Source organism: Stegostoma tigrinum, chromosome 6, assembly GCF_030684315.1.
Source record: "Stegostoma tigrinum isolate sSteTig4 chromosome 6, sSteTig4.hap1, whole genome shotgun sequence".
Taxonomy (NCBI): Eukaryota; Metazoa; Chordata; class Chondrichthyes; order Orectolobiformes; family Stegostomatidae; genus Stegostoma; species Stegostoma tigrinum.
In genome coordinates this window covers 2904480-2920069 of record NC_081359.1, presented here as the reverse complement: position 1 = coordinate 2920069, position 15590 = coordinate 2904480, and the positions used below count along the sequence as shown (strand labels likewise).

At 39.6% G+C, this 15590-nt stretch overlaps 1 protein-coding gene across 4 annotated transcripts in view; it reads left to right on the top strand.

The window, feature by feature from the left end:
- The window catches only part of tpp2 (tripeptidyl peptidase 2), a 110417-nt gene that overhangs the window by 996 nt on the left and 93831 nt on the right, over nt 1–15590 (top strand). For all 4 annotated transcript variants that reach the window (XM_048533526.2, XM_048533525.2, XM_048533527.2 and 1 more), the window contains exon 2: nt 11392–11520. In XM_048533526.2, the coding sequence (XP_048389483.1) occupies nt 11392–11520 (129 nt within the window). The remainder of the gene's footprint in view (nt 1–11391; nt 11521–15590) is intronic.

Below are 15590 nucleotides of genomic sequence, written 5' to 3'. Positions count from 1 at the left end.
GGTTATGGTCTGTTTATTACTGGGGCTGATCCATGTGCTACGACTGAACATTCAAAAACAAAGAGCTACCGTTGCTGGAAATCTGAAACAAACGCAGAATTTGCTGGAGGGTCTCAGCACCTCACCACCTCTGCCAGCACCTGTGTGGAGAAAGCACTGATGCTGGCAGACCTATTGAGTTTCTCCAGTGATTCATGTTTTTGTTTATGAACCATGTATTGTGGTAAAATTTCGAGTCAAAGCCTGCACTCTGTAAGGTCTCCAGACTTTTCCTTGGATGTGTTGACAATGAACATACCCGCTTTAATGGTTGATTTGGAGTGCAAGTTTGCAATATAATTACTTTTCAGTCATTATTTCATTTCTTAGCTAGGCATCAAAATAGTATTTTCATGTACAGTTTTTAAAACAGACCATGTGCCTTTCAATGTGACAAAGGCAAAACTGTGCTCCCCACCCATCCCCCAGATTCCTACCTCCCAAAACATAATGAGACAAATTTACCTGTTTCTCACCAAGTTGGAAAATGAGGTGCAAATAGGTACCTTTTTTATAAGTTGGGGATGTCCTAATTTAGGATTTGGTGCTAATTAGGAACCCATTACACTTACATTGTAAAATGTAAGTGTACTTCCTGGGCCATAAAGTTTAGCTTCAAATCCCACTTGCCTCAGAGGTGTGTGATAATATCTGAAAAAGTTGACTTGAAATATTTTTTTACAAAGTGCAGCCTGAGGGTCTTGTAATACAGTTATTGTATCCCTACCTCAAGGCAGAATCCCAGGTTCAGGACTTAGCTGCCATGGACACATGTCACAGCATGTCTGAACAGTTTAATAAGAAAGATAATGGTGTAAAATAAGAGCCTTGTGGTGCTATGATAGTGAACCTGCTTGTATAAGGTGATTACAAATAATTATTTAAAGTGTAAAACTGGATTTAAGTTATTTTAAAGTTAGGTTAGGTTAGCAAATTATTGCGAAAGGATCTTTTGTGAGGTCGCTTTAGACATTTGTTTATTTCACGTATGTAATCATATTTTCAATTGCAATGTGAAGGCCAAACTCTACTTTTAAAATGTTTAACAATGTTTAAATACATAAACATTCACACCTGGAAATTATGCCACATGCTCAATTATATTTGATCATTTAAGCTGCTCTTATGCAACTGATAGCAAACATGATGACTGTTTGAAAATGTGGAATGATTTGTGACACAGAAAGAGCCCGCTCAGCCGTTAGGTTCATGGTGGTTGTAGTGTGGAGTGATAAAGTCTAATCCCACCTTCCAGCTCCTGTCTGCGTGCTCTGAGTTAAGGCACTTTAGAAAAACAAAAAGTAGGAGCAAGAGAAGGGCATTTGGCCCTTTGAATCTGCTTTGCTTTTCATTATGATCATGGCTGATGTCAAACTCAGACCCCTGTTCCCACTTACTCTCCATACTCTTTAGCTATAAGAATATTATCTAACTCCATCATGAAAATATTCAACGTTTTGATCTCAGCTGCTTTCTGAGGCAAAGAATTCCACAGGCTTACCACTTTGGTGATTTGGAAATTACTCCTCATCTCAGTCCTAAATGGCCTACTCTGTATTCTTAGACTGTGACCCCTGGTTTGGACTCCTGATCATTGGGAATGTCCTTCTGCATTTTACTCTGTCTAGACCTGTTGGAATTTTATAGATTTCAGTGAGATCCCGCTCATACTTATAAAAGCTGGTGAATATAGCCCAAACCAATCCAATCTGTCTTCATACACCAGCCATCTCAGAAATCAGGTTAGTAAACTTTTGTTGCACTGCCTTCATAGCCTACACACCCTTCCTCAGATAAAGAGACCGAACTGCACACAGTATTCCAAATATGGTCTCAGTACATACCCAAGATAACAAGGTGTGGAGCTGGATGAACACAACAGGCCAAGCAGCATCTTAGGAGGAGGAAAGCATTCCTGCTCCTAAGATACTGCTTGGCCTGCTGTGTTCATCCAGCTCCACACCTTGTTATCTCAGATTCTCCAGCATCTGCAGTTCCTGTTATCTCACTACATATCCAGGTGTTTTTTTAAATGTGATAAAGATGTCATTCTGTACATGCATTCAAGCCTTGCATTGTAGACTCCCTTTGATTGAGAAAAATAAGCTTCAGGTCCCCTCTAATCCTTTTGCCAGTTACTTTTAGCCTGTTCTCTGGTTGTTGCCCACTGTACACAGAGCTGGACTAACTAGCAACTACAAACTTCCTACTCTGATATCCAGGCCTTGAGTAATAAAGGAGGAATCCTCTTGCCCATGCTACCTTCAGAGAGCTGTCTGTTTCATTACAGTTTGTAATATTGGTAACAGAGGTGATCAGATTAAATTGTAAAATTTCAGGGTCTCATTACCCACCCCTCTTTTCTGAAAATGGGACGAATGGCAAGTGGAAGAGTAAAGTTACATTGTGGGCCTTGATTACTACTTTGCCAAAGTGGAAGCAAGGTGTGACCTTAACATTTCATTATCATACACAAGCAAGAAAAGAAGAAAAGCTTTTTTTTCCAGAATTACAACCTGATGATTTGAGCACAGATGAACTAGATAGATTGTTAACTTTTGTGGATTACAATTTATCAGAAAGGTGGTCTGTTGATTGCTAATGGTTGTGGTCAGGGTTTGACAAATTTAGAAAGCATGAGGATGGTATTCTGGATGAGTGTACAATGGAAATCAATAACATAGAGAATACTGGAGAAACTCAGCAGGTTTGGCAGAATCTGTACAGAGAGAAACAGAATTAACTTTTCGAGCCCGCCCTTCTGATTGTTCCATTTGCCTCAGCACCTATTTGAGAAAGGCTTGCCCTTTGCCACTAGTCATATTACAGATTCTCAGAAAGGTGCAGCAGCTTCCAAAACTGAAATGGGCACATTGCAAAGCCTAATTGGATACCCAAACAAGGCCAGCCCCAGATGCCAGTTTTAAAGTACTGGAGTTGAGTACGCCATGAAAAATTCCAAAGAGAACTATAATATTTGAGCAAACAAAAAATTGGAAGAAATAAAATTGGAGCATTATGGTTTGAAATTTCTATCTTAAGGAGATGCTGGGAACACAAAACTTGTTTTTAGTGATATTTGTTATCACAGATCATTGTGATGCGTTCTTGAGTGGGGAGAGTTCATAATTTTTGTTATGGAAACGGGAGGTAGATGTTACCCTTTATCTTGATAATCTAAAGCTACTGGAATAGTAGTTACCGGCAGAGACTCTCACTGGGAGATCATTGATTAAGTTTCCCACTGTAATGGAAATTTTGGTATTGATCACTACCAGAACAGCCTCTCATTTGTACTGGGGAAACTAAAAGATGGGAAGCTTCAAAACCAGGTGGTGTCTTAAGTATGGGTGGAGGGGAAGGCCTGTGAATGAGGCAAGAATGATGTTGGGGAATGGAGTGGGAGGGAGATTGGAAATGGGGCATCCAAGGGAGGTATGGAGCTCAGACTGTGGGGTTCGGGAGGGGTCGTTCACAAGAGACTTTGGTCAGCGTGGGATCCAGCATTTCCCACAGAGCTGGGAGCAGTAACAGTGTGAAATGATACTATGGGAGAGGAACCACAGTAAACGGTGAATGAAACCTGGGATTTTAATATGGGTAAATAATGAAACGTTTCTTTCACCCGTACCCAGGTAGCGAATGAAGGCACAGAACCAAGGGAGGAGAATAGGTTCTTGAACTGAGGGTTATTGTCTTCAGTAATGCCTTTGAGAACGTCCCTCATGGCAGACTGATACAGAAGGTAAAGTCACACGGGGTCAGAAGTGAGCTTGTAAGATGTATAAAACATACTGGCTCAGTCATAGAAGACAGAGGGTAGCAGTGGACGGGTGCGTTTCTGATGGGAATATGACTAGTGGTGTTCCTCGCTGATCACTGTTAGGACCTTTACTAATTGTAATATATATAAATAAGTTGGAGGAAGATATAACTAGTTTGATTAGTAAGTTTATGGATGACACAAAAGTTGGTGGGATTGTGGATAATGATGAAGACCGTCAGAGGTTGTAGCAGGATGTAGATCGGTTGGTGACTTAGGCAGAGATGGCAGATGGAGTTTAATCCAGAAAAATATGAAGTAATGCATTTTGGAAGGTCTAATCCAGATGGAAAATATACAGTAAATGGCAGAACCCTTAAGAGCACTTATAGGCAGAGGGACCTGGGTGTGAAGGTACACATGTCACTGAAAGTGGCAATGCAGGTGGAAAAGGTAGTCAACAAGGCATACAGCATGCTTGCCTTCATCAGTTGGGACATTGAGTTTAAAAATTAGCAGGTAATGTTGCAGCTTTATAGAACCTTAATTAGGCCACAGTTGGAATATTGTGTTCTATTTTGGTTGCTGCACTGCCAGAAGGATGTGGTGGCCTTGGAGATGGTACAGAAAATATTTACCAGGACATTGCTTGGTATGGAGGGCCTTAGCTACCACGAGAGGTTGCAGAAACTTGGGTTGTTCTCACTGGAATGATGGAGGTTGAGGGGTGACCTGATAGAGGTCTACAAGATTATGAAGGGGGTGGACAGTCAGAAGCTTTTTTTCCCAGGGTGGAAGAGTCAGTTACTAGGGGCATAGGTTTAAGGTGCGAGGAGCAAGGTGATGTACAAGGCAAATTTTTTTACACACAGGGTAGTGGGTGCCTGGAACTTGTTGCTGGGGGAGGTAGTGGAAGCAGATACAATAGTGACTTTTAAAGGGTGCCTTGACAAATAGGATGGGAATAGAGGGATATAGGGTAGGGGGTTTTAGTTGTGCCGGGCAGCATGTCAGTGCAGGCTTGGAGGGCCAAAGGACCTGTTCCTGTGCTGTAATTTTCTTTTTTCTATGTTCTACTTGTGGCTCGAAGGAGAGGAGAACACACAATTTCAAGAAATTGCCTTTTTACATATTTATCCCAATTTCCTCTTTGAAACTCTTTGTATCTCTTTCCTCATTTTAATAAACTCCTTAAAATGTGCTTTCTGGACTAAACTCTTAGACACCTGCCCTACGTCTCCTTTATAAGACTCAATATTCTGTTTTGCCATGAAATACCTTCGGATATTTAGCTATGGAAGTTACTATATAAATGTGAGTCATTAAGCATTATAGCAATGACTGTTAGAGAGTTATTGTGTTACTGCTAGATATGAAGATTATCTGAGCATTGCTACATTTTGTTTTCAATATTTCAGTACGTTAGCTGTAATCAATATTATGAAAGATGTCTGCCCTGTGGTTTCCCCGCTGCAAATCACTTCTCCACTTCTGTTTGCCCTTTCTCCCTGTGCCGTTGGTTTACCTGCTTTCTCCTGCTCACAGATAGATCCTGATTCTTGGAACTTTTCTCCGATAATAAATAATGCAAGGCCACAGGCAAAAATACGTGGCACCCAGCTGTTGTAAATGATTTATAGAAATCACAAGATCAGTCCTACAGGAATGCCTCTAACTAAATTTGGCAAACCTACCTGGGCTTTGTAAGTAGAGGCTTGGAATTTAAATGTGAGGAGCTTTTTTAAAACTTTAAAATCACAAGTTATGTAGGATTACATAGGATCAATGGTACAAAAACAAGCCGTTCAGACAACTAATCCATGCTAATTTTTACTTTCACCTTGATTCTCTTCCTTTCTCAAATGTCATCATAAACGTCTATTTCTTTTTCTCTAAATTTCTTATCTGGTTTCCTTGTCTCCTTTAATAAATATATAATTTCAACAGTCAAATAGTGAGACAACCTAATCTGTAAATGACAGGTTTGACAGCCAACTTGAGCATGGAACATATGAGAATCTAGAGGCATGGTTCTCATAATGCAATCAACAAATGTATAGAATTGGACCCCATACAACCGTGTACAGATCAAAACCAGAAATGCCAGTACTCACCAGAACAGTATAATTTCCAAGTGGAGTAGAATAACATCGCTTTATCGGAGGCTCCACTGATGATGTTACCTAGCATGGTAATGAAATGTCTGAACGAAAACAAGCCAGTTCGGCAAGCAAGTCAACGATATCATCCACAACTCGAGCTACAGATCTTTGCTAAAACTTAAGCATGAGAACAAAATTGCATATTAAATAGCCTCACACTCTATATATTAAGATCAACCCCAGCTGGAGTATTGTGTTCAGTTCTAGATACCAGACTTTAGTAGGGCTGTAAAGGCTTGGAAGAGGGGGCAGAGATTTACTAAAAGGAAATGTTCACGAGCACTCTGACTGTAGTTCATGCTTTTGTAATCCGTACAGTTGCAGTGCCTGTGAAGTCACTGTGACTGATGCCTCAGCTTCACACTTAAGTTTATTCCATGCAGCAGCCTGGTGCCCTCCAATGAACTGTTCACTCAGGGTATCTCAGAAAGTGTCTTTGCTGCCTCACCCATTGCCCCACTCGCTGAGAATAGTGATGAGCTGGCAAGTAAACTGGAGGGTGCATCACCCAACAGAGCAACCCAGGTGTAGGGGGTAACCCATGAGATGGATAAGGGATTCGTTGGCTAATAGGAAGCAGGGGATGGGCATAAATGGGTTTTTTTGGTTTGTTGCAATGTGACAATTGGTGTACCACAGGAATCAGTGCAGTGGCCCCAAACGTTTAAAATTTATATCAAAGATATGGAAGAGGGGACAAAATGTATGGTTGCTAAGTTTGCTGATGATAAAAAGATAGTTCGTGAGTTGTGAAGAGAACATAAGGTCCTGCAAATGTCAATAGTGTAAGTGAATGGGAAAACGATGTTGATAGGTGGAGGTTAGAGTGCCAAAATGTGAACTTGATGACTTTGACAGGAGGAGTAGAAAAGCAGCATATCTTTTAAATGGAGAGATCTTAGAGAATTCTGAGACCCAGAGGGATCTGAGTATTTTGGCACATAAATCACAAAATGTTAGTGTGGAGTTTTTTTTTCGTTCATGTGATGACAGTGTCGCTGGCTGGGTCAGAACTTATTGCCTATCCCTAGTTGCCCTTGGGAAAGTTGTGGTGAGCTGCTTTCTTGAACCTCTGCGGCCTGTTGCTATTGGCACACCTGTAGTGTTGTTGGGGAAAAAAGTTTGAGGTGATATATTTTCTAAGTCAGGATCATGAATGGCTTGAAGGCAAACTTAAAAGTTATGGTGTTTCCATGTATCTGCTGCTCTTCTAGATGGAAGTGGTCACAGGTCTGGATGGAGCTGTCTAAGGACGCTTGGTGAGTTGTTGTGGTATATCTTGTAGATGCTGTGAGTTGGTCATGGAGGGAGTAGATGTGGAACCAATCAAGTAGTAACTGTACCCTCGATGGGATCAAGCTTCTTGAGCGTTGTTGGACTGCACCCTTTCAGGCAAGTGGGGTGTATTCCATCACACTCCTGACTTGTGCCTTTTGGACAGGTTTTGTGAAGTCAGGAGGTGAGGCATTCACTGCAGGATATTTAGCTTTTGATCTTCTAGTGGAGCCTCAGTATCTTTGTCACAATGCAATAAAAAAAACCAAAAGAATTGCAGATGCTGTAAATTAGGAACAAAAACAAAGTTGCTGGAAATGCTCAACAGGCCTGACAGCATCTGTGAAGGAAAAAACAGGTTAACGTTTCAGCTTGTGTTGGTTCTAGTCAATGGTAGCCCCTAGGATGTTGATAGTGAGGGATTTAGTGATGGGAATACCGTTGTATGCAAAGGTCAGTGGTTAAATTCTCTCATATTGGAGATAAGCATTGCCTATGGTAGTTGTATGGATCCATAAGTATGACTGTGCCATGCTGTTGCTTGACGACACTGTGAGACAGCTTTCCCAATTTGTTTCCATTGTTAATAATGAGGACGGCGCAGGGTCAACAGGACAGACTTTGCCGTCGCCATATCTGGTGCCAAGGTCAATACCAGGTACCTGTCTAAATTCATTGTTTTATTTTTAGATTTTTTAAACAGATCGAGTACTGTGTATATCTGCGGTGTCCTTATTTAAGAAAGGACATAGATCATTATACCCAGTGCAGAGAAGGTTCCGGCGACTGGTACTGGGATAGTCAAGGTGGGTTTATCTTATGAAGAAAGGTTGATCTGGTTGGGCATATAACCGTTGGAGTTTGGAAGAATAGGAGACAATCTTGTAGGAATGTTTCAGATCTTTAGAGGACTTGACCGCATTGATTTAGGAGTTCTGCATTCAAGACCCACCTGTTTTAGAGGCGTGTAATAACATCTCTGAACAGGTTGTTGAGAGAGTGTTGTTTTTAGATGGTGAAAGAAAGGGTTTCCTTGTTGACCAGACCAGAACCAGGGGACACAGTTTAAAAATAAGCAGTCTCCCAATTATGTTGGACGTGAGGAAGAATTTGTTTTCTTTTGGGATCATGATTGTAGAGAGTGGTAGAAGTGGCCCCATTGAATAAGGTACAGGTAGATAGATTGTTGACTGAAAAGGGAAAGTGTTTTTTGTGGTAGATAGTGATAAGGAGTTGAGGCTAACAATTTGACCGGCCATGATTTTATTGAATGTTGGAGCGGTAAAATAGCCTGCTGATGCTCCTCATTTGTATACATGTGCGTTTACAAGGTATTTTCATTGTTTCTCACAGGGAGTCAGGTTTACAGAGCATTTTGTAGGTGCAGTGGGGTGCTGTTGTGGAGGTAGGCTAGGAAGGACGCTTGGATCTTCAAAACAGCGGATCATCTCTCAACATCATTTAAGTACCCCTTAAACATCAACTCTCACCTCCCATTTCCCATGCCATCTATATCCCCCATCCAGTCAGCCACATGCAACTCGGATTCCCCATGCTACTTTACATTCCTCATGCCTGACCATGGGTCTCTCCGCCATAGTCACTTACTCGGTATGTACAATGTACATGTTTCGGGTAATGAGATAATGGGAATTAGTTTAAAATCATTGGAAAACCATTAAACTTTTAATAGCTTTAAAAATAAATCAAACTCCCTATCATTGATGCTGGGCCAAAAATTGTGAAGAATAAAGAAGTTGTTACATTTTAAGTGCTACATAGATTTGTAAACAAACAAGATGCCACATCAGGCACATAAATGTGTTATATGAAAGGCTTGAAAGTGTTTCGGTTGGTCTTGGAACAGCAAAAACCACCTGAGCTGAAGCTTGTGAAACCAAGTCATGTGTTTGTAACCGAATAACTGTCATAACAAAAGCATCATGCTCCACTGACAATAGGGTTTCATTTCATTTCAAAGTACATGCCTGTCAAGTAGTACAGGGGGAACGCAGGTGTCAAATTTGCCAGCATAATGAAATCAGAGTATGAAAACTTAATAGAGAGGACTTCTTTAAAAATATGATTTAATACATTATAAATGGTACTTTCTGTATTGGAAAATCAATGTGACAAGAACAATTAAACAATGCTAGCCAACGTGGGTCAACTTGCCTTCACAGAATAGCTCCTTCTGATGAATCACTGTATTAAGAAATTCAGCATTCCCAAATAGTACCTGATACAGTACTGACATTTGCAAATGTCAAGACATTTGTGTTTGCTGTACTTCAATATACAATGTTCCTGACTCCTGAGCAGGTTTGCCATTTTCTTTATGAGCTCTCTAATCTGGTGTGCTTGTAATAGGCTTCCAAACCCTGATTTTCATTCCAAGTTTAAAATGTGAAGCCTGACCCTAACCTGGTGGGTGGGTTTGATTTGCAAAGTAGACATTCCTAATGCATAAAAAGACCAGAGGAAAATGGCACAAGTTGGGAATGTGGAAGAAAATTGGATTTCCTTCCCAAAAAAAAACACGTGCCATTCACACACTGAAACATTCCTCCATGCCCAGATGTAGATTCATCCCCAATGATTAACATAAATTCAGTTCAAATTTTGCATGTTGGATTAAATATTTGATTTATAGCAATTTTTCTCACTTCCATAATGTATTGGAAGTAATTGGTGTTCTAAGTAGTGAAAACAAGTCTTTTAGGTGAATTGCATTTTGTTATAAACTTGTAATTACATACCTTATTATGATTTTGATTTGATTTGTTATTGCCACATGTGCCTAGATACAGTGAAAATTTTTATTTTATGTGCAGTACAGGTGGATCATACCATACAAAGTGCATAATGGTAATAGAACAGAGGAAGGAATACAGTGTTACGGCTGCAGAGAAGGTGTACAAACAGGAAGATCAACATTAAATTTAAAATTTTGAGAGGTCCCTTCAAGAAGTCTAATAAAGTGGGAAAGAAGTTGTTCTTGAATCTGTTAGTATGTTTGTGTGAGCTTTTGTACCTCTGCCAGATGGAAGAGGTTGGAAGAGATTATAGCTGGGGTGGGAGGGTCTTGGATTATGTTGGCTGCCTACCAGAGACAGTGAGAAGTATTGAAGGATAGCAGGTAAATGCATGATGGAATGGGCTGTATTCACAACTCTGTTGTTTTTTGTGGTCCTGGGCAGAGCAGTTTCCATGCCAAGCTGTGATGCATCCAAATAGAATGCTTTTTGTGGTGCATCTATAAAAATTGGTAAGTGTCTTTAAGGACATGCCAATTTTCCTCAGCCTTTTGATGAAGTAGAGATGTTGTTGTGCTTTCTTGACCATGGCATTAATGTGGGTGGACCAGGACAGTTTGTTGGTGATTATCACTCTTAGGACCTTGATGCTCTCAACCGTCTCCACCTCAACTCCGTTCATGCAGACAGGGGCGTGCCTGCTTCTTGTTTCCCGCTATAGCCCGAATCACTCTTCACAATTAATGCATTCCTCTGCCTTCTTGATCATATTTCAAAGCATTTTATTTACAAATTTTGTTGTGTATTAGACGCTGCTGATGTTGTTCATCACTAGCAGGAAGTGTATAGTAGTACATGCTGGGATTTGCTACCTAGTGTCCTTTGTACTTCTTTTATTTAGGATTTCACAATTACAAGCTAGAAACATAAGGATAGTGCACCTAGCTTGTGTAACTCTTTCCTTGAGGGATTTTTGTTGAGTCCCTAAATACTGCTTTTAGAGATATTCTAATAAGGCATTTCTGTACATTTCTCTCAATGATCCATTGCAGGTACCTTGATTACAAAAGTTTGGTGAAGGAAAGTAAAGTGTCCCCTTTCTCTGACACATAGACAATCTATTCGTATCACAGAAAAGAGTAAAGCTATTGTTGATGAAAACACTCCCGAATTTGACCCAGTTTGGTATTTTAGCAGAGACTTACAGTATGTTTGAAACCCAATAAGAGGAGCAGCAAGTCTTTTCAAAGTGCTTCATGCGTTCAACACTTACAAAATCTCATTATGTCTCAGAATAGTTACTGCAGACTGTTATGTGACTGTTTGCTGAGATTAATTATTGTTATCCTACAATACCACAACTGATGGCATCTAACTAAAAATAATTTATTTACAGGTCACGAGTGATGGAAAGCCTAAAATTATTGACATCATAGATACCACAGGGAGCGGAGATGTGAACACGTCCACAGTAGTGGAGCCAAAAGATGAGAAAATTATTGGCCTTTCAGGAAGGACACTTAAGGTAATAATGGTGTACTTTAAGGTAATAATGGTTCATTTCTAAAAGATTGTAATTTTTGTGCAGTCATTACGCCATCTAATGTTACGACTAAAGAAGTCAGATGGCAAAGTGAAATCTGGCATGATAGATTTTTTTTGTTTTTTTTAACGTGGCAGTCTTTCTCTGAAACATAGGCTAACAAAGCTACCAAGCTTACTATAACAATGAAACTGACATCTATTGCACAAACAGAAACTAAATGAAGCTATCTAAATGTAATACATTTTGAAAGATTTCAACATACCTGGCAAAACAAAATCCTAACTACCTCCCAATGTGTTACTTAATAGTTAATCAATATCCCTTGAAATATTTCTTCCCTGTCTAACCTGTACATCATTTAACTTCTACTTCTCAATTCCTGTCCTGTGAGCCATGAAGCCTGTTTTTCCTAGAATATTCAGACAACCAAGAACTTAGAATATCTCAGTTTTTTAATGATCTGCACCATTCTAAACAAATACTGTGGTCTGGAATTTTGGCAAACCACTGTGAACAATTTCCTTTCCTAGAAGAGTCAGAGAGGCTATACTTGTTTCTGACACTAGTCAGATCTCCTTTGAACTGAACTCAGAAACTTTTGAACTAAATTGAAACAAAACTTGTTCATCCTATATTTTGCTACATCTAATAGCTTAATGTTTTGTGTCTCCTGTTGTTCCCTCAATATAAGCAAACTTCCATTAACACTTCGGGAAGTCTTACACTCACCTGATCTCTGACATTAACTGACTTAAGTCATCATTGTTTTGGAAACACTAATCTAGTTAATTTTTAAACCACTTAACAAAAATAGACCAATACCCATATACCACTAATTTGAAACTCAACTCTCTTTTAAAAAGATATATAAACTATTTGCATTTTGCTAAATATAATGCAAACCATTGAGCCATGAACTATCCAGCATGTCCCCATCTTATCAATTCAGCTTTATTTTGTAATACATCTCAAACTGTAGTAGTGGTGCATAGTGACTGTCCAAGCTTGTAGGAACCTTTCATCAAAGTGCCGTTTATATTTCAAAAGAGCATGATCATTGGTAGGAGTTTCTGTTGGTTGTGATAGTTTTATTCTGTGCAATTTATCCAAATCCCCAAATAAGTATACAGGCTGAGAATATAAACACACCCTGTATCTGGCTGAAGTAGGGAGACTACAACCTTTTGTGCTAATTGAAAAAACATCTCATCAGAAGCTAGTCCTCTGTTCCCAATTAGCTTGCAGGTTTCACCTCACTGCATACCTTCATGGGATATTGAAAAGCCTCTTACCCTTTTCATGCATAAACTTTAAAAGTGTCAATTTATTTCCTTTACTCGGAAACTGATGACCATGCACAAACCTGACAAGGGATTGCATCTGCTTATTCTTTTAAGGAAATAGAATTATTCTAAATCTGGTTACTCACAGGTGGTTAAGTAGACTGTCTGATTAAGAATGCTGACTTTCTTTTGTGATAAATCTGTTTTTAACTGTATCAGTAAAATTGCACAAGGTTTACTGCCTTAAGTATAACAGGAAGATTTTTAAGGCAAGACTCTTTTTTTAAACTTTGTTGTGAAATGTTGCCTGATCGAATTGGTGTGTGGAAGAAATAAGTAAGTGAAAATTTAAGAAAAATATTCTTTGAAAACTAGCAGAACATATGCCCAGCTCACCAAATCCACAGATGTGAGCAACACTCGGTCAAAGTGGATAAAGAGATCCTCACAAGCTACTTAAGCCTTCTTGTCGCAATTTGATGCCCTCTACTTATTGGTTCTTATTTAGGTATCAGATTTGACTATTTAACAGTCACCCAACCATGAATTTGGCTATGATTGGCTATGATTTTACACGTGGCATGGATACAGAAGGAGGCCTTCCTTTACTGGAAAAGGAAGCAAACTGTGTACTGTTTGCATTGTACTAATACTGCCCTGAAATACAGAGTGGAAATATAGCAACTAATTTGAACAAAGTAGAAATACAGCAACTGATTTGAACAAAGTAAGAAACCACAATTGTTGATAAGATAATTGTCACGATAATCTGTCTCAAGTGGTTGAGATGTAATTCAGGATATACTGAGGAGGACTTCACTGCAGTTCTCCTAAGAGTGCCTTGTGTTTCACACACAGCTAAACTTGTTGCAACTCATTGAAAAGGCAGGACTGTGTGCAGCCCCACAGCCTTAATCTATGTGCTCAAATCTCGAGAAAGGGGGATGCACCAACACCCTTCTAACCTAGAAATGAACGACGAAGACGGACATGTACCTGTGAAATTAGTTCTGTAGTAGCCCACAGTATGACAATTAATAGATGCCGTTTTTTAAGAAAAAATACTCAGTTTGCAATGAATATTGATCAGTTTTTCACTTTTATTTTAAATGAAGTTAAATATTTCACTTTAGCATCAAGAGACAGTTCATGATGAAGTCCTTGATTTCACCCAGAAATTGTACATCGCGGTGAGCTTTTCTGACAAGCAATAAAACACAGTCAAACTGAATAATTGGCCTTAAAATGCAACTTAAGAACATAGCTACATGAGTAGGCCATTCAGTCCAATGAGTCTGCTGCAGCATTCAGCCAGACAATGGCTGATCATTTACCTCAACACTACTATCCCCCCAAGCCTCAATGTTATTACTTTCTCAGAAACCTATTGATTTCTGTCTTGAACAAGGTCAATTATTGAACTTGCACTATTCTCTGGTGTACAGAATTCCAAAGATGCACCACTCCCTGTGTGAAGAAATTCCTCCTCATCTCAGTCTTAAACACCCTATGTGTTATCCTGATAGCCTGCCTCTTGATTCTAGTCTCACCAGTCTATCTGTATCCACCCAGTCATGCACTGTAATAATTTTTCAGTTTCAGTTAGAAAATTCAGGAAAATACAGATCGAGTTTCTTTAATCCTGTTCATAAGAAAATACTGTGATTAGACTGGTAAACCTCTGTAGCACTGATTGGTCCTTGAAAATGAACAAACTAACATGAAGTCTCTGTCACCTATTTCACTTTGTAGGGGTTTATGCAGCTGCACATAATTGTGTAACCAACAATTCGCAATTACCCCATTTGTTAAAGAGACAGAGGGGAGATGATTACTTAAAACTTGAATACTAGCACAAAACTTCTTTTTCTCGGATCTTGGTTTCTTTCCCTCTCCTAATATAATTTCTAAAATTTATCTAACAAACATTTAATATTTAAATGTGATTTAAAAAACTATTTATTCCCTACTTTTGCACAAAAACACATCATCCACCATATAGGTTGCTGCAGAAGGGACACCTTCAGTGCTGTTGGGAAGGGAGCTCCGGGATTTAGACAGCTACAATGAAGGAATAGAAGTGTAGCCTGCGTAAGGATGATGTGTGATTTGGAAGGGAACTTGCAAAAGGTAGTGTTCCAAGCACCTGCTGTCCTTGTTCTCCCAGGTGGTAGACACCACAGGTTTGAAAGATGGTGTCAAAGGTGCCTTGAATTTCTGGTTCAAGTTTGCTTAAAGGTAGCATGCACCAGTCAGCTTTGTGCAACTGTTTCTGAGGTCAGTTGTTTTCGTGTGGAACTATAAGACACGTAGAAAGAAATCAGGAGATTGAGGTTGAGGGTTTGGAAGAGTGGAAAAGGTATCAAAGGAAGTGCCGATTGAATGATGGGGGAGTAAGGCTACCTGGCATCCCAAGTGCTGCCAGACAAGACAGATGGTGGGATGGTGGGAGCAGTCAGTCAGAGTGAAAAAAACAAGACATTGAAAGCATAGCATTTGTCCTTCCAAATGTGAATTCATCTTCCTGTTTGACTGAGAGGCTGTCCTGTTATCCCACTGTATCTGCAGCATTGTTGGGAAATGATGGCTTTCGTTACAGAATTACGTCCCTCATGTTGTAGTCATAAGAATCTTCTGTGTGCACTCAAGTGCTTTAAATTCTGATTCTAATTGGATGAGAAATGGGGGGAATAAAGAGACCAGAAGTTCTTGGGTTCAGTTGGTGGGAATAGGAAGCCACTGACAAAATTCTGACCAAAGATTCTA